Source organism: Leptopilina heterotoma, unplaced genomic scaffold, assembly GCF_015476425.1.
Source record: "Leptopilina heterotoma isolate Lh14 unplaced genomic scaffold, ASM1547642v1 Lhet_206, whole genome shotgun sequence".
Lineage (NCBI taxonomy): Eukaryota > Metazoa > Arthropoda > Insecta > Hymenoptera > Figitidae > Leptopilina > Leptopilina heterotoma.
The window spans coordinates 401,769-426,896 of NW_025110922.1; the positions used below are offsets into that span (position 1 = coordinate 401,769).

Here is a 25,128-nt window from a genome sequence, read left to right on the forward strand (position 1 = left end):
GATTTTTAAACGTTTCGGTCTGTTTGCCGCCAGGCGTCGCTAAAACTTGTCCAATTTTATATGCGGAAACTGGACAATGAGGAGGGAAAATGTTCGACTTCAAAAAAAATTTTCAAACATAATTATTAAAATAATTATCTAAAGGCGGTTCCAGAATAGGTGCAAAAGGCAAGGTGGAAGTACAAGTGCAAGTGCGATTCCTATACATTTAGCATTGGTTCGCACTTGCACTTGTACTTCCACCTTGCCTTTTGCACCTATTCTGGAACCGCCTTAATTACCTAATAATAATCGTTGTGTTCCGGTAATCTGTTCGCAGTTTGAAATTAGTTGCTGTTTGTTCTTTTGTTTCCTGACGTTTTAAATAATTTTCCTTTTTAAATGTTTAAAATTTTAAAATGTACTGCAAATCATTGAATTGCAAAGTATTTATCAAAAAATTTGAAAATAATGGAATTTCATGAAGAATTCAATTATTTTAAATAATTGAAATAAAATTCTTTATAGTCAATTTATAAATAATATAAATCTTCGTAAAAAAATTTAATTATTTTTATATAAATAATAAAATTCATATCAGGATTTCATTTATTTTCAATACAATTTTAATTAATTTCTTCGAAAATTTCAATTATTTTTAAAAATCTTTTAAAAATTCTCCGAGAAAATTCAATTTTTTTTTTAAATAATTGAATTTTTCACAGGAGTTCAATTATTTAAAAAAATTTTAATAAACTCCCATTTAAGAATTCAATTATTTTTGAAAATAATGAAATATTCGCTGATGAAATTCAATTATTTTTAAAAATAATGAAGTTTTCCCTGAAATTCAATTATTTTAATTACAATTTGAATTTAATTCAATTATTTTAAACATTTTTTAAAAACTCTCCGCAAAAATTCAATTATTTTTAAAAATCTTTAAAAAATCTCCGAGAAAATTCAATTATTTTTAAAAATAATTAAATTTTCGTTGGAATTCATTTATTTTTAATACAATTTTAATTGAATTCAATTATTTTAAACATCTTTTAAAAACACTCCGAGAAAATTCAATTATTTTCAAAAACAATTGAATTTTTCACAGGAGTTCAATTATTTAAAAAAAACCTTTAATAAACTCCAATTCAAGAATTCAATTATTTTTAAAAATAAATTAATTTTCACTGAAATTCAATTATTTTAATTACAATTTTAATTGAATTCTAGGGAAGATTAAATTATTTTTAAATTCTTCAAAAGAATTCAATAATATCAATATAATTATAGTAAATTTTTCTCTCGCATAAATTCAATTATTTTAAATATATTTAAAATAAAAATTTTTTTATAAAAATTGTATACAATTTTTATAAAATTCTTCTCTAAAATTAAATATTTTTTTAAAAATTTTGCAAAAATTTAATTGTTTGTAGAAATAATAAATTTCTTTGCAGAGATTCAATTATTTAAAAAAAAGTTTTAATAAAATTCTATTCAAGAATTCAATTATTTTCAGAAATAATTAAATTGTCGATGTATACTGAAAATAATTGAATTAATTTTAAGAATTTTATGAACATTTTTTTCGATAATTGAATTCTTTCGAGAAAATATAATTAAAATTGTATGAAAAATAATTTAATTCTTGGCAAGATTTTTATTAAAATTGTGTAAAATAATTTTAATTGAAAATTTTGAAAAAAATCGAAATTTACAAAGAAATGTATTAAAAACTTTTAAGAACAATTGAATTGTTTATAAAAATGTTATTAATATTTTTAAAAATAATTAAACCTTTTAGTGAAATTTTATTAAAATTATCTTGAATATAATTGAATTTTTTCTTAGAAATTTTTTTAAAAAATAATAATTTTGATTTTTAGTATTAAAAAATTAAACGAAAACTCTTAATTAAAGTAAAAATAGTACAAAAATAACCTTAAAGTGATTTCGTAAGTTTTATTTACTACATCTCGAATTTTTTGTTTTTAAAAGTCTCTTTTTATTTAACAAATCGTACATGCGTTTATCATTCATTCTACAATTCACATGACACAAGTTCTCCTTACACTTGAATATATTATGACTTAATTACTGCATTTGACTTGCTTTTCATTTTTTTTTTTCGCTTTTTGCTTTTTTACATAAATCTTTGACAATTTTCATACAGCCTCAACCATCGCATTGAGCATTTAATTCTATAATATTATGGAAAAATGAATAAATAAAATGTTCAATCTAGATAAATTAAAAAAAAAGAAAGAAATAATATTATTATTAATATAGTGTGTAATTTTAATATTTTGGTAAATTCAATATTAAATTATTTATAATGATATTGTGCAATGATTGTATCTAATTATCAAAAAGGTTTTGAAAATTGTAAGTTGTATATAACAAGACAATCATCACAGATTAAATGAGTTCAAAAAGAGAACTCACTAATATTAAAATTATTAATATATATTTAATTCTAATTATTTAAGCAGAATATCTCGAAAAACTTGGACTCTTTCTTGATTATTTATATATAAAAATTAAGTTATTTCAAATTTATTTTTTTCAGTTTTTTATAAATTATTATTGAAAATTTGTTTTTTTTTAGTACATTTCAAAATTTTTAATTTTTATATTATCGGTAATAACATTTTGCTTTCAAAAAATAATGAAAATTTCTTCCATTCAACAACTTACATTAGAATAATTAATTTTTCTTTTTAGCTCTTTTCGATTATTGGATTATTTAAGATAATCGTTAAATACTCTAGAAAAATATTAGACATTTTTTAAATAAATTTTTTTAGAAACACTTATAAAACAAATCAGAAATTATTTGAAAGAATTTTTCTTGTTACGTTTTTTTAAATATATTTAGAAATATTTAAATAAATTCAATTTATTTTTCATTTCTTAATTATTTAAATTTTTGAAATATTTATAATACAGAAAATTAATTGAAAATATTTTTAAATAGTCTCTAGTGAAAAAAAATTAAAATATAAATTTTCTACAATACGTCTTTTTATAATTTATTGACGTGCTTCATTGACAGTTTTTGCGAGGTGCTATAATTACTAAATAAATTAAATTAAAAATAAAAAAAGGAAAGGAAAAGACAAAAGAAAGAAAAATTTAAAAAAGAAAGAATAGAATAAAAATGAAATTGAAAAGAATTTTCGAGAATTAATAGAAATTTTGTTTGGAAATACTGAAAATCTATCCATAAAAAACTGAAAAGTCCGGAACGTTTTTAGAAACGAAAAAGAATTTTTTTTTCTACTTAAATTTCTAATTTTGACATTTTCTAATTTTTGTAAGAAATTAATGTCTCGAGAATAACAATTGACAAAATAAAATATTAATTTTTTCTTTTTTGTTACCAAAAATCGTCCCGGACTTTTCAGTCTCAAAAAACAGAATTCTTACAAATAAAACGAAATTTTACAAAATTATCTCTCACACTTGACTGCAGTGAAAATCAAGAATGATTATTTCCTTCATATAGCAATGAAAGTAAAAATTTCCAAACTATTTATGGCTCCTATAGGTAACGCATTTCTTCTAATCCATTAATTAAGTACACTAATATTTACAAACTCTAATACTTTTTTTGCGCGCATATAAATATTATCCGCTTACATATTTTCCTTCATTATCAGCTTCTCATCTGCGAAAAAAACGAAAAATAAAATTGATCATTAACAAAATTAGACTGTAGTAGCAATTTTTTATGTGAAGACAATTTCTTGATAAAAAAAATAAATACTATTATTTAAATATTATTTAATATTTAAAAAAAAGTTCATCAAACCTAAATTTTTCTGATCCGTCGCCATGGCAATTTCTTTCATCTCACTTGGCTTCGTTAAAGTTTCTTTAGCAGAATTGTTGATTGTGGAAGTTGCTTGCGTCATTACTGAAGTTTGCGACTTTTGTAAAGCATTACAAGTTTCCTTTAGTTCAACTAACGTTTTATTGTACACAGAGTCCCTTGATTGAAGTGCGTTTATCTAAAAAAGAAAAACAAATTATAAAACTATTTTGCTGTAATTAACAAAAAGAATTTTTAATAACGTCGTTTATGATCAACGATTGGAAGAAAAAGAAATACTTTTTCTGACAAAATGAATAAAATTTAGACAAAAATCTGTGTAGAATATTTTTTACACAGCAATTTATATAAATTTAAATAGAAAAATAATTAAAACAATTTTTCTGGCAAAAACAATAAAATTTACAAAGAAAAAAATATTTGTGAACAATAAAATTTACATAAGAACTATTTGTCATATAAGAAATATTCGTTCAAAAATATTTCTTTTGTCAATTTTATTTATCAAAAATCTATGCAGAATAATTTTTTTATACTCAGAAATAAAAAAAAACAATAAAATTTACAAAGAAAAAAATATTTGTGAAGAATAAAATTTACAAGAGAGATTTTATTGTCAATTTTATTGATCAAAAATCTATGCAGAATATTTTTTTAAACAGAAATTTATATATAAATTTAAATAAAAAAAAACAATGAAAAAAATCTTTTTTTGCAAAAACAATAAAATTTACTCAATCAAAATATTTTTGATTGATAAAATTTACAAAAGAAATATTTATGAATATTCGATAAAAAATATTTCTTTTTTAAATTTTATCAATCAAAAATCTGTGCAGACTAATTTTTTACACAGATATCTATTTATATAAATTTAAATAGCAAAATAATTTTTCCTCTAAATCGTTGATTATTTATAAAGTTTGCTAACTTCACCAACATATTTAGTAAGAAATAATAAAAATTCTTTAAAAACTTTTCGAAACTAGAAAATGAAAAAAAATATTTTGAATAGAATGTAAAATAATGTAAATAAAATATTTTTATTTAGTTGAGAATTAATAAAATCCAAAATAATTTTCTAATAAAATAAAAATTAAAATATCATCGTTCAAAACTTTTGGAACAGGAAATATCGATTTAAGTCTTTTTTGAAATTTAATTAAAGAATTTTCTTTATATTTTCATTATTTCGAATTTTTTTGCAATTTTTCATTTCAATTTCAATTGTTCAAAGTTTAAAATTATTTGTTTTCTTTTCCTTACCTGTTCGTGAATAGTTACAGAATCACCACGTAATGTCTCAACTTCTGCTCGTAAATGCTCTGCCTTGTCTTGCAATTTGTCTAAATTACTCTGAAAGAAAAGAAAATGTTAAAATTGAATTATTTTCCACTTTTTTTCACATTTGCTTCTCATGAGGCCGAAGTCCACGACGTTTTTCAAACAAAAAACGAAAAATTGATTTATTTTTGCGCCAAATTTGTTGATTTTAAGCATTTTTTTTTTTTTTGCTTAAAAAATATTCATATTTTTGTTCTTAAGTTAAAACTATAGAAACTCTTTTAAGTTACAATTAATTTCGTAAAACGCACATAAAAATTAAAGGTGAATTTAACTTGAAATAAATTATTTTGTTTTTTCGTTTTTAAAAAACGTTGAGGACTTCTGCCGCATTGTTTTTTTTTTTTTGTGTAAAAATTTGTTGGTATTACATGGTCCTTTGCTTGTTCATCACGTGCCCAATCGAGTCGAGCGGTTATATTTTGATTAATGATTGTTAAATTTCTAGCTAATTGAGAAATGGTTGATTTCAAATCGTCAATTTTAATGTTCGTTTCATTCGTTGACTGCAACTGAGGCTTTTGCGTTGCATTCATTAACTCCTGCAAGGAAGTCTGCAACATTTTCCGCAAATAAAAATTATACAGTATTTCTTAACTCTTTATTTAAATAAAATAAAATTTAATTCAGAATTTAATAAAAATAAAATAGAATAAATATAATAAATATAAAATATATAAAAAAAAGAAAAAGAAAATAATGAAAAAAACGAAACGAAAGGAAAGGAAAAAAAAATTGACTGAAATATATTACCTGAAGGCTGCTTAATTTCTGTTGCGTAATATTTTGTGTGTTTAACAAATTTTTGTTTGCATCTTTTAAGACATCGACAGTGGGTTTTAAATCGCTAATCTCACTACCAACTTTGGCCACACTAGTTTGCAGAGACATAAAATCTTTCGGTATGCTCGCTAATTGAGGCTCTGCTTTTAAGGACTCTTGCACTGTTTGTAAACCTCGTTGCATGGCAGTTATCTGGAAAAATAAAAATGCAAAGTTACGAAATTGTAAAAAAAACTTCATTTATAAATTAACGTATAATTTAATTATGCAAATTACAAAATTTCTTTATTTTCAAATATCAACTTTAATTTTCGAATGATTTCAGATTTAAAATGATTCAGATGCAAAAATTAAAAATATTTTCAAAAATTTAGCTAAAATTCTTCTGAGGGATTCAATTATTTTCAAAAATGTTGATAAAATTCTTTAGATTATTTCCAGCAGAATTGTAATTCAATTCATTCAATTCATTGAAAAAATTTAATTATGTTCAAAACTTTTTAATTAAATTCTGCAAAAACTATTCAATTATTTTGGAAAATTTAAATAAAATTTTAATAAAACAATTTATGGAAGAAAAAATCCACTTAATACTAACGCAGAATTTTCGAAAATGATATAATTTCGAAATTTTTTTTTTGCGAAAATTTACCAGAGTTTTTTTCTAATTTTGATTTTTCAATTCACTTTTTTTGCTTTCAGTATGGTAAACCTATCACAATCATAAAATATACAATCTTTATAGCTACTTAAATTCCTTTTTTTGTTCAGAGGGTGTCCCGTGTTTAATTAAAAAAATCTAATAATAAATTAATCAATTACCTGATCGGTTAAATTATTGAGCTGCGTTTTAATATTCGAAAGTTGAGTAAATATGATACTTTGGTTTTTTTGTAACTGTTTGGAAGTAGAATCACATTTTTGAATAGCGTCCGGAAGGCCTTCACTTCCTGCTATCACTAGAAAAGAGAAAGTGCAAAATATTTAATAAAAAACAAGAAATTAACAGTAGATGAAAAATTTTCCCTCTCTTAAAAACGAGAAAAAAAATTGCGAAAATTGAGAAAAAAAATTAATTTTCTTTTTCTACAAAAAAGAGAATAATTTTAATGATACAATTTCTTTATTTTTGCTTACAAATATTCCAGGAAAGTTGATAATATTATAATAAATTGAATAGGGTCATTTGGGATATATGTAAACAAAATATCTATTCAACTTCGAATGAATTTAATATTTTAATTTGAAATTTTAGAAAATTTCAACTTCGAATGAATTTAATATTTTAATTCGAAATTTTTAAAGAACTTAGATTTTTGATTCAAGTATCTTGATAAATATAAAAATTCTCCCCAGAAATTCAACTATTTTCAGGAATTTTAACAAAATTTTTTGCAAAATTAAATTATTTTCATAAATAACAATATCCATCACAAGAATTCAATTATTTTCAAGACTAATAAAATTGTTTCAAAAAATTCAATTATTTTTCAAAAATTAAAAAAAAATTCTAAAAATTTCAATTATCTCTATAAATAATAAAATTTTTCTCCAAAATTCAATTATTTTCAAAAATTTTAATAAAATACATGTCAAAATTTTACAGGAATTCACTTATTTCCAGATTTTTTTTAGAAATTTCTTCGTAATATTTAAATTATTTTCATAAATAATAAAATTCTTTTTAGGAATTTAATTATTTTCATAAATAATAATACTCATCACAGAATTTCAATTATTTTCAGTACAATTTTAATCGAATTCCTTCAAAAAATGTGATTATTCTTAAAAATGTTATTAAAATTCAACGAAAGAATTCAATTATTTTCAAAAAATTGAATAACATTCTTGGAATAATTTCAATTATACTTTTAAAACTTTTAGTAAAACTTTCCAAAAAATTTTTGATAAAATTCTACGCAAACATTTAATTATTTTCAAAAGTAATAAAATTGTTCGCAGAAATTCAATTATGTTCAACTTTTTTTTAAATTCTCGTTAAAATTTTAATAATTCAAAAAATTCTTAGCAAAATTTTAATTATTTTCAAAAATTTTTGAAAAGAATTCAATTATTAAAAAAAAACTTTGATAAAATTTTACGCAAACATTGAATTATTTTATAAATAATAAAAATTTCACAGAAATTATAAACTGTTTAATGAATAATTCAAATTCTTCTAAAATTAGTTAAATTTTTTAATATATTTAATTAATTATTAAATATACTGGATTTCTAGAAAAGTTTTAGTTAAAAACACTAAAAAAAATTGAATTTTTGAGAATTTACAAATGATTGCAGAAATTCAATTATGTTCAAAAATTTAAAAAAAAATCTGATCAAAATTTCAATTATCTTTATAAATTATAAAATTCTTCTCAAAAATTCAATTATTTTTAAAAATTTGAATAAAATTCTTGGCAAAATTTTAATTATTTTCAAAAATTTTCCTCAATTCAATGATTTTTAATGTCTATTTTAATAAAGTTTTCCAAACGAATTCAATAATTTACAAACACAAATATTTAATTAATTTGATAAATAATGAAAATTTCCCAAGAATTCAATTATTTATAAATTTTTTAACAATAATTCCTTTATTTTCATAAATAATAAAATTATTACAGAAACTTAATTATTTCTAAAAGTATTAAAAATCCTTTTTAGAAATTCAATTATTTTCATAAATATAATAAAACTTATCGCAGAATTTCAATTATTTTTTATATACAATTTTAATCTTGTTTCTCGGAAAATGTAATTACTCTTAAAAATTTTATTAAAATTCGTTGAAAGAATTCAATTTTTTAAGAAACATTCAATAATTCAATAAATTATTTATTTTTTGTATTTAATTGAATTCTTGTAGAAGTTTTTTTTCGAAAAAAAATTCTATTTAAAAACAAATTTCAGTTAAAATTTTAGATAGGTAATAATTGAATGTTAGAAGCATTATGAGTTGAATTTTTAGAAAATTTAATTTTGAAAATAAGGTTTCAAATTAAAATCTTTGAAAATCTGAATTTTTCATAAATACTTTTAACTATAACAATTTTCTAGAATTAATTTTTTTAAAAATTCTGAAGGAATTTTTTTTAAAAATTATTAAAAGTAATTGATTTAAAGCGGAATTTTAGTTAAAAATTCCAGAAAATAATAATTAAATTGAAATGATGAAAATAATTTTGAAGAAGTGACAGTAACAATATTCTTATAATATAAAAAAATGATTTTATCACTCGGTCATCTTTAATTATTATAAAACATGAAGAAATCAATCTCTCCGAGTCTTCGACTCGAAGTGATCGATTTCTTCCTGTTTTATAATAAATATTCTTACAAGTTGTTGAATTTCAAAAAGGTCAATTGTCAAAATAAAATATTTGCCCTACTCAGAAGCTCTTTTACAGGTGAGCTAAGGTTTAAATATTGTCGTCTTCCTGAATTTTGAATTTTTAAATAAATCTCAAACATCGACTGTTTACATTTGCCCCAAATGATCCCATGTCATTAACATCATCAATATAGTCATTAATATATCAATACATTGTTTTTCAATAAAAAAAATAAAAAGTACAAAATTGATTATAGAAAATTGAAAAAATGTTGACTTGATATCCGCAAGGTTGTTGTTGTTGTTTCTGTACCTTGATCTAATTCGCTTCGAAGGGTTGTGAGTTGCTGGCGGACATCAATAAAAAGCCAGATTAAACTAGCCGTGGCAAGGACTGCGGCACAAGCCAAAAAAGCGCTACAAGCTCTTATGAGTCCAGGACATGATTGACTTCTGTTTCTCGATTTACGGGGACCACGTGTCGAGACATTCCACAATTCAGAGCATTCGTCACTGCTGTCTGACAGCAATTCCTATACGCAAAGGGAAATAATGACGGGTTAGGATGAGGGAGACGAGACTATTCGCATTAATCACATTTCCCATCAATTTTTGATCCTCGATCTCCATTATTTTTATCCAAACAAACAAATAAATAAATTAAATTCCTTTATCCCTTTTTTCCTCTCTCTCTCTCTCTCTCTCTCTCTCTCTCTCTCTCTCTCTCTCTCTCTCTCTCTCTCTCTCTCTCTCTCTCTCTCTCTCTCTCCTCTCTCTCTCTCTCTCTCTCTCTCTCTCTCTCTCTCTCTCTCTCTCTCTCTCTCTCTCTCTCTCTCTCTCTCTCTCTCTCTCTCTCTCTCTCTCTCTCTCTCTCTCTCTCTCTCTCTCTCTCTCTCTCTCTCTCTCTCTCTCTCTCTCTCTCTCTCTCTCTCTCTCTCTCTCTCTCTCTCTCTCTCTCTCTCTCTCTCTCTCTCTCTCTCTCTCTCTCTCTCTCTCTCTCTCTCTCTCTCTCTCTCTCTCTCTCTCTCTCTCTCTCTCTCTCTCTCTCTCTCTCTCTCTCTCTCTCTCTCTCTCTCTCTCTCTCTCTCTCTCTCTCTCTCTCAAGTAAATTGTATAAAGTAAATTATCATTTTTTACATTAGGATGATTGAAATAATAAAAATAGAAAGCAAGTTCATTTCAATTTAGAATTAATGTAATTGAATAAAAATTAATTTAATTAATTAAAATTAAATTAAATTGTCTATGAATTAATTGGATGATCAAAATTAAATTAATTCATTTTTTAGGCCTCGGATTGATTTTGAGGGGCAAAAAAAGACACTTTTGTCGATTACAGTTATAAAAAAAGTCTAAGAAGTTTTACTGACAATTATTTTAGTAAATTATAAAATTTCCACAAGAATTTAATTCATTCAAAAAAGCATATACAAAAAAATATCGAAAAAATAAATTATTTTACAAAGTTTTTATACAATTCTTCACAATAATGAAAATTCAATTTAAAAAAAAAATGTTTGATACAATTATAATTCGAAAAAATTAATTATTTAAAACAATGTTTATAAAATTCTTATGAAGAATTCAATTATTTTTAAAAATAACAAAATTTTTCACAGAAATTCATTTTTTTGAAAACATTTTAATACAATTTATCGCAATAATTAAATTATTTTCAAATACAACAAAATTTTTCACAGAAATTAAATTTTTTTCAAATATTTTAATAAAATTGTTCGACAAAAATCAATCATTTTAAAAACAATTTTAATTAAACTTTTTTTTGTAATAATTCAATTATTCTTTTAGATTTTAATAAAATTCTTTCCGAAAATTCAATTATTTACATAAATAATTCTTCGAAAGAATTCATTTATATTGAAAATTAACAAAATTATTCCCCAAAAATTCAATTATTTTCAAAATTAATAAAATTCTTCGCAGAAATTCAATTATTTACAAAAAATCTAAAAAAAAAACTTGTCAACATTTCAATTATCTTTATAAATGAATGGCAAAATTCTTCAAGAAAATTCAATTATTTTCAGGAATTTTAATAAAATTCATTGCAAAATTCAATTATTTTCATATACAATAATATTCATCACAAGAATTAAATTATTTTCAAAATAAATAAAATTCTTCGACAAAATACAATTATTTTCAGGTATTTTAATAAAATTCATTGCAAAATTAAATTATTTTCACAAATAATAAAGTTTTCCCTGAAATTCAATTATTTGAATAAATTTTGATAAAATTCATTGCAAAATTCAATTATTTTCATTTAAAAAATAATATTCATTACAAGAATTCAATTATTTTCGAAATTAATAAAATTCTTCGACAAAAATCAATTTATTATTTTCAGGAATTTTAATAAAATTCATTGCAAAATTCAATTATTTTCATAAATTTATAAATTTTCAATATTCGTTACAAGAATTCAATTATTTTCAAAAGTAATAAAATTCAATTATTTCCAAAAATTTTAATGAAATTCATGGGAAAATTTCAATAATTTTTAAAAAATTTTCTTATTTCAATGATTTTTAATATTCTACTATTTTAAAAAAATATCCCAAAAGAATATTATTAAACAAAAATTTTGATAATATTGCACACGAATATTTAATAATTTTCTAAAATAATAAAATTTGAGAGGAATTCAATTACTCAAAATAGAATTTGCATACATTTTTTCAAAAAAATCAATTGTTTCAAACTTTTTTTAAAAAAATTCTTCCCAACAAATCAATTATTTTCATAAATAATAAAATGCTTTTTAGGAATTCAATTATTTTAAAAAAAAATTTAATAAAATACCACACAGACATTCAATTATTGTCAAATATTTTAATAGAATTCTCTGTAAAATTTAATTATTTTTAAAAACTTTTCGCATTTCAATGATTTTCAATATCTACTATTTTTATAAAATTTCCAAACAGAATTCAATTATTATTTAAAAAAATTTTTGTAAAAATCTTCGTAAGAATTCAATTCTTTTCATGAATAATAAAAATTTCTCTGGAATTCAATTATTTAAATTAGAATTTGCATAAAAGTAGTCGAAAGAAATCAATTATTAAAAATTTTTTATAAAATTCTTAACAAGAATTAAATTATTTTTATAAATATTTAAATTCTTTCATGAATAATAAAATTCGTTGCAGGAATTCAATTTATTATCAGAATAAGAAAGAAGTAATTATAGTTTTTATGAAAATTTATAACACAGTCAGGAAAATAAAATATAGAATGGAATTTTTGTCAGTTTTGTAAAGTTTCTAAAACGACTTTTTTGGTCGTCAAGTTTAATTTTTCGATAGCTACTTTTTTACTATTTTTTTTTTAGTTTGAAAGCTTTTTTTTTTTTTTTAAAGCAATTTCGAGTGCGAAGTCTGCACTGACTTCCGAGGCCTGAAAATAAATAAATTAATTTATGAATAAATAAACAAATTACTCAATTTAAAATTAAATTTAATCGATTTAAGAATTAATTAATTATTAATTAATAACTTTCTCCAATTTGTTATATAAAATAATTTTCTGTTTTTACATTGAAAATTTTATGCGTCACTCTTATCAAGCTATCTTTAGTCACAACAGTTATCATGTTTATTTTTTCCGTTTATCAAATAAAAGATACAAATCTAAATTATAAGAAAAATCAATTTTCGAAAAATGGGACAAATATATTAGAAGTATTTTTTCCAATAAAGTTTAATTTTCTCCTGATCGTTAATAGAAAATAAGTAAAAAAAAATGTCGAAAAATTCATTGACGGGAAACGAGAATAAAACTTAAATAATATCTAAATATTAAAAATGTTTTGAAACAAATAATATACTGGATTTATTGAAATGTAAATAATTTCTGTTCTACTTTTGAAAAGGATGATGGAAAAAAAAAATTCTAAAAGGAAAAAGAAGCTGAAAAGGATTCTGCCCTCTTTTGATTTATATTTATAATACCTGAGATCTGCGTTTTCCATTACATCTTCTGGAAACTACACGATGGGGTGCGAGGGCGTCGAGTTCTTTTCGTTTCTTCATTTTTTTTACTGGTGGACGAAGTGGCACCGTGACAGCAACTGAATCCATCTTAAAAATAATGTGTCTAAAGTGTTGCCTCTTTAATTTTTGTGCCACGTTTTTTTTTAATACTTTTTTTTCTAGTCTTCGTATTTACTATTTTATCCTTCGTTATTTATTTATTTATTTTTTTTGATTAAATTTTTTCAATTTATCATTGTATTTTCATAGTAATTTTCTTTTTTCCTATTCCGTAAATTCCACATTCGTTGTATTTTCTTTGAAGTCACTAGAATTCCATTGTTATAGCAGATACACGCACATTATACACTATATGGATTACATTTTATTAGGAAAGCATAATATACACGCAGAGTTATCAGTGCTTTATCAACCGATGTGCGGATACAACTTGTTGGCAGCGATTAAAGGCCCAGATTTTATTATTAATTGAAGCATTTTTTTTCTTCTCCACTCTTGAGTCACTCCATGGGTATTCAAATTGATATTAATACTATCAAATTCCGAGAGTTTTTTCTTATTCTTCTCAATATTAATTGTTGTCGAGCACAGAAACACATTTTTTTCCACTAAAGGCATAATTTAGAAATAATTCTTTCTTTCGTTGTTGACAATCACCTTTAAAACGTTTATTAATTCATTTTCTCTTGAAACTGATGGAAAAATAATTTGTTTTTTTTTTCAATTAAATCACGAGAGATACACTTGAAGTTACATTAAGAGAATATTTACTGATATTTTAACTTTAGCAAACGAAGGAAAATTTTTCTTCAATTATATGAAATCTATGAAATAATAAAATAATTTTTTTTTTTGGTTAAAAAAAAACAAAATCCAAACAAAATTGTGTTGTACTAGTAACACATTCACTGGGGAAGTGATAAGACGCCTTTCCTGTTGAGAAAATTTATCATAGAAAAAATGGGGGAATTGATAAAAACCCGGATATACTTCAATTCTCAAAAAAAAATAAATAAAACTCGTATATTCTTTTGGAGTGAAATAATTCTGTTTGTTAATTAATTGTACGATCATTTACCTTCTAAATTTTTTTGTCTAATTTTATTTATTTACAAATATTATTTATTATTCGAAAACATCAATAGTTTTATTGAAAATAAATATAATTAATCATTATTATTATCATTCTGCGAGAATTCAATTATTTAAATATAAAAATAAATAATTGCATATTTCTTAGAATTGAATTTTCATAAAGAATTATTTAATTAACAAATTTTTAAATAATTCAATTCTTTCGACGAATTTTAATGAAATTTTTAAGATCAATGACATTTTTTGCAGAATTTGATTAAAAATATATTAACAATAATTAAAAATCTGTGATTCGAGTTTTATTATTTATGAACATAATTAAATTTGTAAAAAGAATTTTATTATTTATGAAAATAATATAATTTCCAAAAAGAATTTTACTTTTTTATGAAAATAATATTGAATTTCCAACAAGAATTTGATTGTTTATGAAAATAATGGAATTATTGCGAGGAAATTTATAAAAAATTTGTAAATAATTGAATTCCTGGGAAATTTTGATTATTTATTAAAAGTAATTAAATGTTTGCGTTTGTAAATAATTAAATTCTTTTGGAAAATTTTATTAAAATCATAGATATTGTAAATCATTGAATTGAGGAAATTTTTTGAAAATAATTGAAATGTTGACAAGAATTTTATTGACATTTTTAAAAACTATTGAATTTTGGAGAAGAATTTTATTATTTTTAAAGATAATTGAATTTGTCCAGAATTTAAAAAAAATGAAACTTTTCCAAAATTCAATTTTTTTTTTGTATTTTAACTAAAAATTCCTTCTAAAAATCCATTATTTTTAAAAATTAATTAAATATTTAAATTGAAAAATTTAACCCATTTCAGAAGAATTAAAATTATTGCGAAGAAATTTATAAAAAATTTGAAAATAATTGAATTCCTGTAAAATTTTTATTACTTCTTAAAAATAATTAAATGTTTGTTTAGAATTTTATCAAATTTTTTTTAAATAATTGAATTCTTGTGCAAAATTTTTGCAAAATAATTGAATTTATGAGAAGAATATTATTATTTATGAAAATAATTGAAATTTTGACCAGAATTAAAAAAAAAGTTTTAACATAATTAAATTTTTGTAAAGAATTTTTTATTACTTTTGAAAATGATTAAATTTCTGCATCATTTGTAACTTTTCCAAAATTTAATTTTTTAGTGCTTTTTTAACTAAAAATTCTTCTATAAATCCATTAGTTTTAATAATTAATTGAATATATATTGAACAATTTAACTCATTTCAGAAGAATTAAAATTATTGCGAAGAAATTTATAAAAAATTTGGAAATAAATGAATTCCCGTGAAATTTTTATTAATTATTAAATATAATTGAATGTTTGTTTATGAAAATAATTAAAATTTTGACTAGAATTTTATTATTTACCAAAATAATTGAAATTTTGACGAGAATTTTTAAAAATTTTTCAACATATAATTGAATTTCTGCGAAGAATTTTATTATTTATGAAAATAATTGAATTCCTGTGAAATTTTTATTATTTATGAAAATAATTAAATATTTACGTCGAATTTTCTCATAATTGAATTCTTGTGAAAAATTTTTGAAAATAATTGAAATTTTGACAAGAATTTTATTAAAATGTTTAGAAATAATTGAATTTAGGAGAAGAATTTTATAATTTACAAAAATAATTGAAATTTTGTCGGAGATTTTTTTTTAATTTTTGAACATAATTAAATTTCTGCGAAGGAGTTTATTACTTTCGAAAATAATTGATTTTCTGCAAAGAATTTTATTATTTTTGTAAATAATTGAATTTTTAAATAAAGTTATTGTAATAATTTCAAAGAGTCGAAGCTGAATATTTTATTTAGTTATTAAAAAAATTAATAGTAATAATTTCAATATTAATAACATTGCAGAAAATATTTTTACTAACAATTTTTTATTTTACAATAAAAAAGGACTAAATACGGCCTTTAATAATTATTTAAAAAATGAGTGAATCCCGAAGTTTTAAAGAAAAGCAAATATTTTTTTTCTGGATTTAAAAAAAAAATTGTTTTAAAAATAAAATAAAAAATCTAAAAAATTGTTATAAAAATAAATAATCTAAAAAATGTTTATAAAAATAGAAAATTTAGAAATTTGTTATAAAAATAAAATAAGAATAAAGAAATGGACAAAATTAAAAATTTTATATAAAACTCTATGTAAATGAAATTATAATTCTTTCAAGGAGTCGAAACAAAATATTATCTAATTATAATAATAAAAAAATGAAAGATTACATATGAAAATCGTTTCTCTCTGCGACAAATATTTCAGTGACCTTTTTAAATGACAATTTACCTTTCAAGATTCATATAGCAATTTCTTACTTTAGCTACTCATGATTTAATCTATTTTTGAAATGTTTATATTTAAAGTTGTAAAAGTTTTATCATTTTCTACACATCAGACAAACATTTATATTAGAATTTTATTTTTCTTTCGTATAGTGATGTGCTACCTGTATTTATCGGATGTGACATGCACTTAAAAAATTTTATTATTGCATAGCATTAAAGTTATGTCATTATTCATGAAACTTGTTTTATACCAACTCTACTATAATATATTATAATATTGATATTCATTCAAATGTTTATCTTTTTAATATATTTTTTTTCATAAATAATTACCAAGCAATTTATTTAATTATAATGTGAATAAATTACAATGTGAACAAATTATTTATGTAATTTACAAATTAATATTTATTCTATTATTATTTATTTAATATTAAAAAAATTTATATTCGCACTCATTTACTAAAAGCTACTATTGACTATGTACTTTTTTTTACGATTTGCTATTTTATTTTAGATTTTTGTTTGCTTTTTGTTAAAACAGATTTTTTACTTATTTTGCAATAATTATTAAAAGCCTTTTTTAGTCCTTTTTTATTAGAAAATAAAAAAAATATTTTTATTAAAAATACTAATAAAACTATTTTTAACAAATATTATTATTAATCAACAGTAATAAATTTTTTACTATTAATTTATTAATAGTAATAAATTAATAAAATTATCATTATCTAATAGTAATAAAATTACTATTAATAAATATTTACAAAATTATTGTTATCAAGCAACAATATTTTTATTATTTTATTAATCAATCTTAATAAAATTAACACTATTAATGAAATATTAAGAATGTTTAAATTATAATGTTGATAATAAATTAATAAATATTAATAAATAATATAAAAACGTTAATAAATAATTGAAATAAAATTATTATTATTAAATATTAATAAAATTACTTCTATTAATAAATAGTAATAAACTTATTTTTACAACCAATAAAAAACTTGTCATATACAGAACAAAAATAATCGAGAGACATTTTATTATATTTCCAATAATTTGATATAGAAAAATTCGATTACAGACACTACTGTACTAAATATCTCTCTTAACAATATAGATATACGTAAATCGGTTGACCTTGTCCCAATCACATAAATTATTGATAATCCAACGAGTCACACAAAATACTTCAGGTACCTTTTAACGACTTTTGAATTTAATTAACTATTCATCTAGTTCGTTTGCGAGAATAAAATAAAAAAGGAAAAAAAATTTCAAGGACGAGTACCAAATCATTTCTATGTATTATATTCACTGTACCAATCAAAATTAATTCTCAAAGAAAAAAGACAAAAAAAAGTTAGAGAGAGATTCGAGAAATTCAATAATGTTTTAATTGTATATATGTGACAATAGTGACAATATATCAGAAACAAGGTTATCCTTGTCTTCTATATAAAAATTTATGTCTTGATATTTTTCTCTGTAAAATAATATGTTTACGATACTTTTAAACATTTTTATTACACGTAATTATTTTTAATCTCTCATAGACAATAAAAAAATAAATTACAAAAAATAAATAAAATCTATTTTTAAGAAGGAAATTTTTTTTCTGCAAAGATTATTCGCACAATTATCGAAAATAATTTTTTCCACATTATTATGATTTTTTCTATACCTGTCGATAATTGTGTCAAAAAAAAAAGGAAAATTAATCAAATTTATTCATTTGAATAATTTTTACTTTTTTATTTATTAATCAAATTTATTGACTTGAATAAATGTTAGTTTTTTATTTATTAATCAAATCTATTAATTTGAATAATTTATATTTTTTTTATTCCTTATTCAAATTTATTTATTTGAATAATTAAAACTTCAGTATCAATAATAGTCAAATTTGATGATAAAAAATGAAGAAGTTTATTATCGCAATATTTGCAAATTATGAAAGAAAAATAAAGAAATGAAAATCCTCATTTTCTTCTATTTTATTACGCAAACTTAAGTAAAAGTAAATTTTGTCTCTCGAGAAGTTAATTTAAAATGATGACAGAAAGCTAAGAAAAAAATATTCAGAGCCATTAAAGATAAAGGACAACGACGCCTCGAGAAGAATACACAAAAATGTCTCGAGGCATAATTACATTTTTCCCGAGTGATAATTTCATAAGAAAAAAAAATTTATTATCACTTAATAAGAAAATTAACTCTCAATACAAAAAGAAAAAAAAATATTCGCTTCGACAAGACTTTTTTAACTCAAAAATATTACAATTTTCATTCTTTTAATACATTTTTAACTTTTTAAATTTTTTTTTCAATTTTTCCTTGTCTTTTGCTTTTTGTTTTTTCTTTTGAAACAGTAAATGTAAATTAACAAAAACACAATTGTTAACTAGTTCGTCGTAAATAATTCACGTAAAAAAAAATAGCCGTGGAAAATTTTCTTATGTAAAGCTCTTAGAATTTCACTATTTCATTAACAGGAAAATATAAATGAAATGTCAGTGATAACAATTTGTCATAAACGTTACATATTCAGGTTTAAAACAACATAGAAACGAGAGAGAAAATTTTTAAATAAAATTGATAAGGAAAAAAAAAATTTTCAAGATTTCCCTCTAGAATATAGAAGCAAGAAATATTTTTCATACTTTTTCTCCAGAAGAGAAGAAAAACAAACTTTTCAATAAAAATATGAAACAAAAAATTTTCAACGTTCAAATAATCGAAATATTTTCATGAATTTGTTTCAAATAAAAATTAAAAACTAAAATTTAACATTTAGAAACTGAAATTAAATTTTTTGCATTAATGACGCAAAATTATTGCAATAAAAATTTAATTCGAAGAAGAATTAAGTAAATATCGTTTATTTGAACGTTCAGAATATTAGAAACATAAATTATTATTTAATTTATTACTATTTAAAAATATACTGAAATACTAAAACTAAAATATGTGACAAATATAATTAATTAACGAAAAGTGTAAATTAGATTGCAAAAAAATGGTATAAAATGTAAATTGATATTTGTGTAAACATAAATTATAAGTAAACTGTAAATACAAATATTAATAACATATTTCACAGAAACATCAATATTAGTGTATCTCTCGTAATTTTTGACATAGGAAAATTCTAAATTTTCCATGGATGGGAAAATTAAGGTCAAAATTATTTTTCCAAAAACCAGTAATAACAACAACCGTAAAGTCTCCTTTTTCCTTGAACATGATCAAAACTATGACACTTTGTATCACTAGAAACTGGAAACATTTTTTTTTCAGTTTAAATTAACAAAAATAAAATTGTTTGTAGCATTTCGTGAAATAAAAACGACGCACGAAATGCAGACCACCGCCTAGATGCGATTCTGAAATAAAACTGCGACTGTGCTGTCGCCTTCGTGTTTCCGCGTAATGCCAGAGGCACCCGGTCGATTGCCGTCGACATTGAGACAAGTGAGGGGTCGTAACGAGGGTTGATTTCTCACATATCATTCGCATAATGGAGGCATCTTCGGAAATATGATAGTTTTTCTTTTTCCCAAAAAACAGGGTTTCATTTAATTATTGAAAATTAATTTACCAAAAAAATTTAACACAAAAGTTTAATGAAAACAATTTAACAAAGAAAATATTTGTCAATAAAATTTAACAAAAAAATTTAACAGAAATGTTTAACAAAAAAGTTTAACAGAAAAATTTAACAAAGAAAATATTTGACAATAAAATTTAACAAAAAAATTTAACAGAAATGTTTAACAAAAAAGTTTAACAGAAAAATTTAACAAAGAAAATATTTGACAATAAAATTTAACAAAAAAATTTAACAGAAATGTTTAAAAAAAAAGTTTAACAGAAAAATTTAATAACAACAAAGAAAATATTCAACAATAAAATTTAACAAAGAAAACATTTAACAATAAACAAAATTAGAACAATCATTGCGAAAATGATCCACAAGTTTTAAATCTTCAAACGAACACAAAATATTTTTTAATAAAATATTATTTACTAAAAATATTTTTTAATAAAATATTTTTTACTAAAAATATTTGTTAATAAATTTTTTGTTATTAAAAATACTTTTATAAATTAGTGATTGCAATAAAAATTAAACATTTAGAAACAAAAATTAATTTTTTTACAGAGACGCAAAACTATTGGGAAAAAAATTTTAATTTAAAGAAAAAAATAATTTCCGTTTGCTTTGAAAGTTAAAAACAGGATCATTTGCGAAAAAAATTCATTAAATTTCAAGTAATTAAAAAGTCCATAAAAAATCCATTCTGGAAATTCCAAGAAAAATTAATTTTAAACATCGACTTGTTTAGTAAAATAAAAACAAATTCTTTTCACTATAATCCAATTTTTCCTACGATCTAAGCGCTAATAAAATAAATATTCAAAATTTATTAGTATAAAATACAAATTAAATTGAATAATAAAAAAAAAATGTTCCTAAAGTTCGAAACGTCCAAATGAACGAAATTTATTTATTTCTTCTTCAAATTAACTTTTTATTACAATAATTTTGCGTCACTGTCAAAAAAAATTAATTAAGTTTCTAAATGTAAAATTAGTTTTTAATAACTTTCCATTCCAATCAGTAATTTATGAAAATAATTGTTTATTTATTTATTTGAAAAAAAGTGACACAAAATATTTCGTTAATTTGAACGTTAAAAACTTGTGGATCATAAAAGTTGTTAAGTTGAATAAAAGTTGAAGTTTAATAAAAATTAAATAAAAAAAGTATAGAAGAAAATTATTATTTAATTGACGATTATAATTAGCAGAAAAATTAAAAGACTATAATTAAGAGTAAATTATTTTTCCACGTTCAGATAACAATAATCTCATGCACGTATTTATCTAAGCGAGGATAATTCTTTCATAATTTAAAAATATTTTCCCACTTACTGGACTTTATGGAAATATCCATTTTTGCCAATTCTCCATATAAAATAACGGCCAGCCAAGAAAGAGCTATTAGCCATAAAGTAATTAAAACAGCAGCAATCCATAAAGAAATTTTCACCGATTTTCTGCAGCCGCAAAAATTATTATGTTTCATTTTCACTATAGCACTAGGACGATGTCGCCTGAAAGAAGCGTAATAATTAATTTTGTCAAAAAAAATTAGTGCTACTAATTAATAATATACCAAAAAAATATACTAAAAGTACATTTTAATTCAAAATTGTAGCAAACAATATTTAGCGAAACAATAATTTCATAATTTCACAAATTCTAAATTCATTGTTGACGCCAAGTTGAAGTCCACAACGTAAATTAACGAAAAAAATTATTTAATAACTGTATTATTCAATAACGTAATAATTTGCCACGAAAATATGTAAAAAGGGAAGATTTTTATTTGTTTTAACAATAATTGTTGTGTATTTATTAAAAATAATATTCGAACACTTTAAACAATTTTTTTCGTTGATCAACGTTACCGACTTCAACTTCGTTTGTTATGACAATATTAAACAATGTTAATATTATCAACAATGAATTTTATTTAAATATTTTTGCCCAATAAACCGAAAAAGCACATGACTGCACATGACATTGTTAGAGTTAATAAGTTTGCCTTCAAATAGAAAAACAAAAGAATGTAAAACAAATTAAAAATACCTACAAGGTATTTACACTACTAAGTAGTGTAAAATAATAGTAAATTAGTAAAAGTAAATTAACACCTAAAGTTTCGTTTTACCAAATTAAATATACTTTTAAAATACAACCGAAAAAAAGTTAACTTACCTCTTAATTTTTTTCTTCCTCTGAGGCGTAAACACCAAATCCGAAACATCGGATTCACTTTCTGACAGTAAATCAAGAAGATTTAATGTTTCTTTATTAGTGACATTTTCCATTTTTTGGTCAAACATAGATGAAAATGAAAAGAAAAACAATTTTGAAGATTTTGTTATAAAAAACCAAAAACGAAATCAAAACATAACCTCACTTTACATTATTTTAAAAATAACACTGAATTTTCGTCATCAATATAAATGACATCACGTTATTTTGATAACACAACATTTATGGGACAATGGTTACATTGTTTTTTGTTTAAAAAACGATGTAAAACAGTTAAAATCATTAAAATAAAGTGGGAATATTAATACAATTGAAGGGTAATTTTGACATTAATATTTCCCGGCAATGCCATCTGTTATTTTCCCTGTGACGAGGGTGACGAGCGACTGCCATCTCGCTCGACTTTCGATATATCGATTAATGATAATCAACGCGGAAAATTTAAATAGTTTATTAATTTAAATTTAAGTTTTTAACGATTTTTCACACGGCTTTAGATAAATATGTTTCATTAGAAAAACACTGTGACTAATTTTTCAGTTCGAAATTTCAACCTCATATGGACTATGTCTCAATATTTCTAAGAATTCACATAAATTAAGTACAATAACGAGGCGCAGTAATTCTTCCCAAAAGACATTTGCTCAAATGGACATTTGCTCGAAAGGGCATTCGATCGAATAGACATTTGGACGAATGGACATTTGCTCGAATAGACATTTGATCGAATGGACATTTGCTCGAAAAGATATTTGATCGAAAAGTCATTTGATCGAATAGACATTTGAGAAAAAATTTTCAAAAAAAAAAAAAAAAATTTCAAATGTTTTTTTTTAATAAGCTGAAACTCTGGAAACAGTTACCTTCCATAGTATTTCAAGCTGTGAATATATGTAGAATAAAGAAGGGAAACTCTTATGCCAAAAAAGATTCGATCGAATGTCTTTTCGAGCAAATGTCCATTCGATCAAATGTTTTTTCGAGCAAATGTCTATTCGATCAAATGCCCTTTCGAGCAAATGTCCATTCGATCAAATGTCTTTTCGAGCAAATGTCCATTCGATCAAATGTCCATTCTATCAAATGACTTTTGGATCAAATGTCTATTCGATCAAATGTCTTTTTGAGCAAATGTCCATTCGATCAAATGACTTTTAGATCAAATGTCTTTTCGAGCAAATGCCCATTCGATGAAATGTCTTTTCGATCAAATGTCTATTCGATCAAATGACATTTCGATCAAATGTCTTTTCGAGCAAATGTCCATTCGAGCAAATGTCTATTCGATCGAATGTCTATTCGATCAAATGCTGTTCGATCAAATGTCCATTCGAGCAAATGTCTTTTGGGAAGAATTACTGCGCCTCGACATAATACAAAAAGAAGTACAAAATGCGAATTTTATAAAAAAATGTACGTCAACTTTTTTTTGAAGATCAATCAAAAAATATGGAAATATCTCATTCCTTGGTAACTAAAAATATTTTATTCAATCGATACATAACTAATCTTGATGTAGTTGATGGAATTAAAAGAGATATACAATTTATTAACGAATATAGTTATTTCCTATCAATATTCATGGAATTGTTGTTAGAAAATAAAGAAATAGTTGCATATATTGTAAAAAATGAAAAACCATTTAGATTGTATAGTTTTGCCCTCCCCCTTTATGGTAGTACTTGGAGACTGAAAGATTTTCCGAAAGATTTAATGATGAAAATTTTTAATGATTTTTCAAATAAAATTGATTTTAAAAAAATTAACAATCATCACAAATCGTTTTTAATTAATGAACGCATTCGAGAATTAGAAATTAATTTTAAAAACTCAATGATTTCAAATTTAAAATGTAGAATAAAGAGTTTTTTAAATTTAAAATTGCCAAACGACATTGATGTAGGATTTAAGAATGCAAAACAAATCTATAGATTTGTTTTGCATTAATTAATTAATTAATTAATAATTCTCTAATGTATACATTAGAGAATTATTTGAAAACAATTCACAGCCTAAGCATTTGCCGTTATTTTGCGAATTAATGAAAGGGAGTCCAAGTGATTTAGATTTTAGTAATGTCGAAAAAATTATTGGAAGTTTCTATTAATTTTGCAAAAAATTAAAAAACAACTCCTTGATAATGAGAAAAAATCGTTCAACATATTTCCACAAAGTAAATGTCAAAGTTTATGTGTTTTGTACTTAACGACTGGAATTCGAGAATTTTTCAAAAGATATTGTTTGAAATTTGAGGAAACTAAAGACGATAACGATTCTGAAATTTTAAAAAACAAAAAATTCTGGAATAAATTCATCAAATTGGATGTTAAAATGTGGAAACGTTTTGCCTGTTATTTAAAAACTAATGGCTACGAAATACATCTTGCTCAACATAAAAAGAATTGATGGTAATTAAGAAAAAAATTACTTACTATAGTAAAACTATAAATTTTTTAAAAAATTAATAATTCATTGATAATTTAGAAAAATTTTTCCTTTTCAGTGTCAAGGATGTCAAGGATTATTGCTCTTCCAAATGTAACAATTGACAATTTTTTTA

The 25,128-nt window shown here is 22.1% G+C and overlaps 1 protein-coding gene across 4 annotated transcripts; it reads right to left on the bottom strand.

Annotated features, from left to right (window-relative positions):
• Positions 1 to 2,985: 2,985 nt before the first annotated feature.
• Positions 2,986 to 22,917, bottom strand: LOC122501163 (ERC protein 2). Of its 4 annotated transcripts, none has more exons than XM_043610453.1 (9): positions 19,941 to 20,130; positions 13,253 to 13,902; positions 9,589 to 9,808; positions 6,764 to 6,900; positions 5,912 to 6,133; positions 5,530 to 5,712; positions 5,081 to 5,170; positions 3,794 to 3,992; positions 2,986 to 3,649 (listed from the first exon to the last, which is right to left on the bottom strand). In XM_043610453.1, the coding sequence occupies exons 2-9, from the start codon at positions 13,379 to 13,381 to the stop codon at positions 3,618 to 3,620; spliced, it is 1,212 nt and encodes a 403-aa protein (XP_043466388.1). In that variant the 5' UTR covers positions 13,382 to 13,902; positions 19,941 to 20,130; the 3' UTR covers positions 2,986 to 3,617. The 4 variants fall into 4 exon arrangements, with proteins under 4 accessions (XP_043466388.1, XP_043466387.1, XP_043466385.1 ...); XM_043610452.1 differs by having other exon boundaries at positions 13,253 to 13,951; XM_043610450.1 differs by having other exon boundaries at positions 13,253 to 13,986.
• Between the last annotated feature and the right edge of the window lie 2,211 nt (positions 22,918 to 25,128).

Excerpts from the sequence above, each read along its gene's own strand:
- LOC122501163 (XM_043610453.1), bottom strand. The coding sequence starts at position 13,381 with ATGGATTCAGTTGCTGTCACGGTGCCACTTCGTCCACCAGTAAAAAAA. Across the intron at positions 6,134-6,763 it reads TCAATAATTTAACCGATCAG|ATAACTGCCATGCAACGAGG; the intron begins GTAATTGATTAA and ends TTATTTTTCCAG. Across the intron at positions 3,650-3,793 it reads GACGGATCAGAAAAATTTAG|ATGAGAAGCTGATAATGAAG; the intron begins GTTTGATGAACT and ends TTTTTTTCGCAG.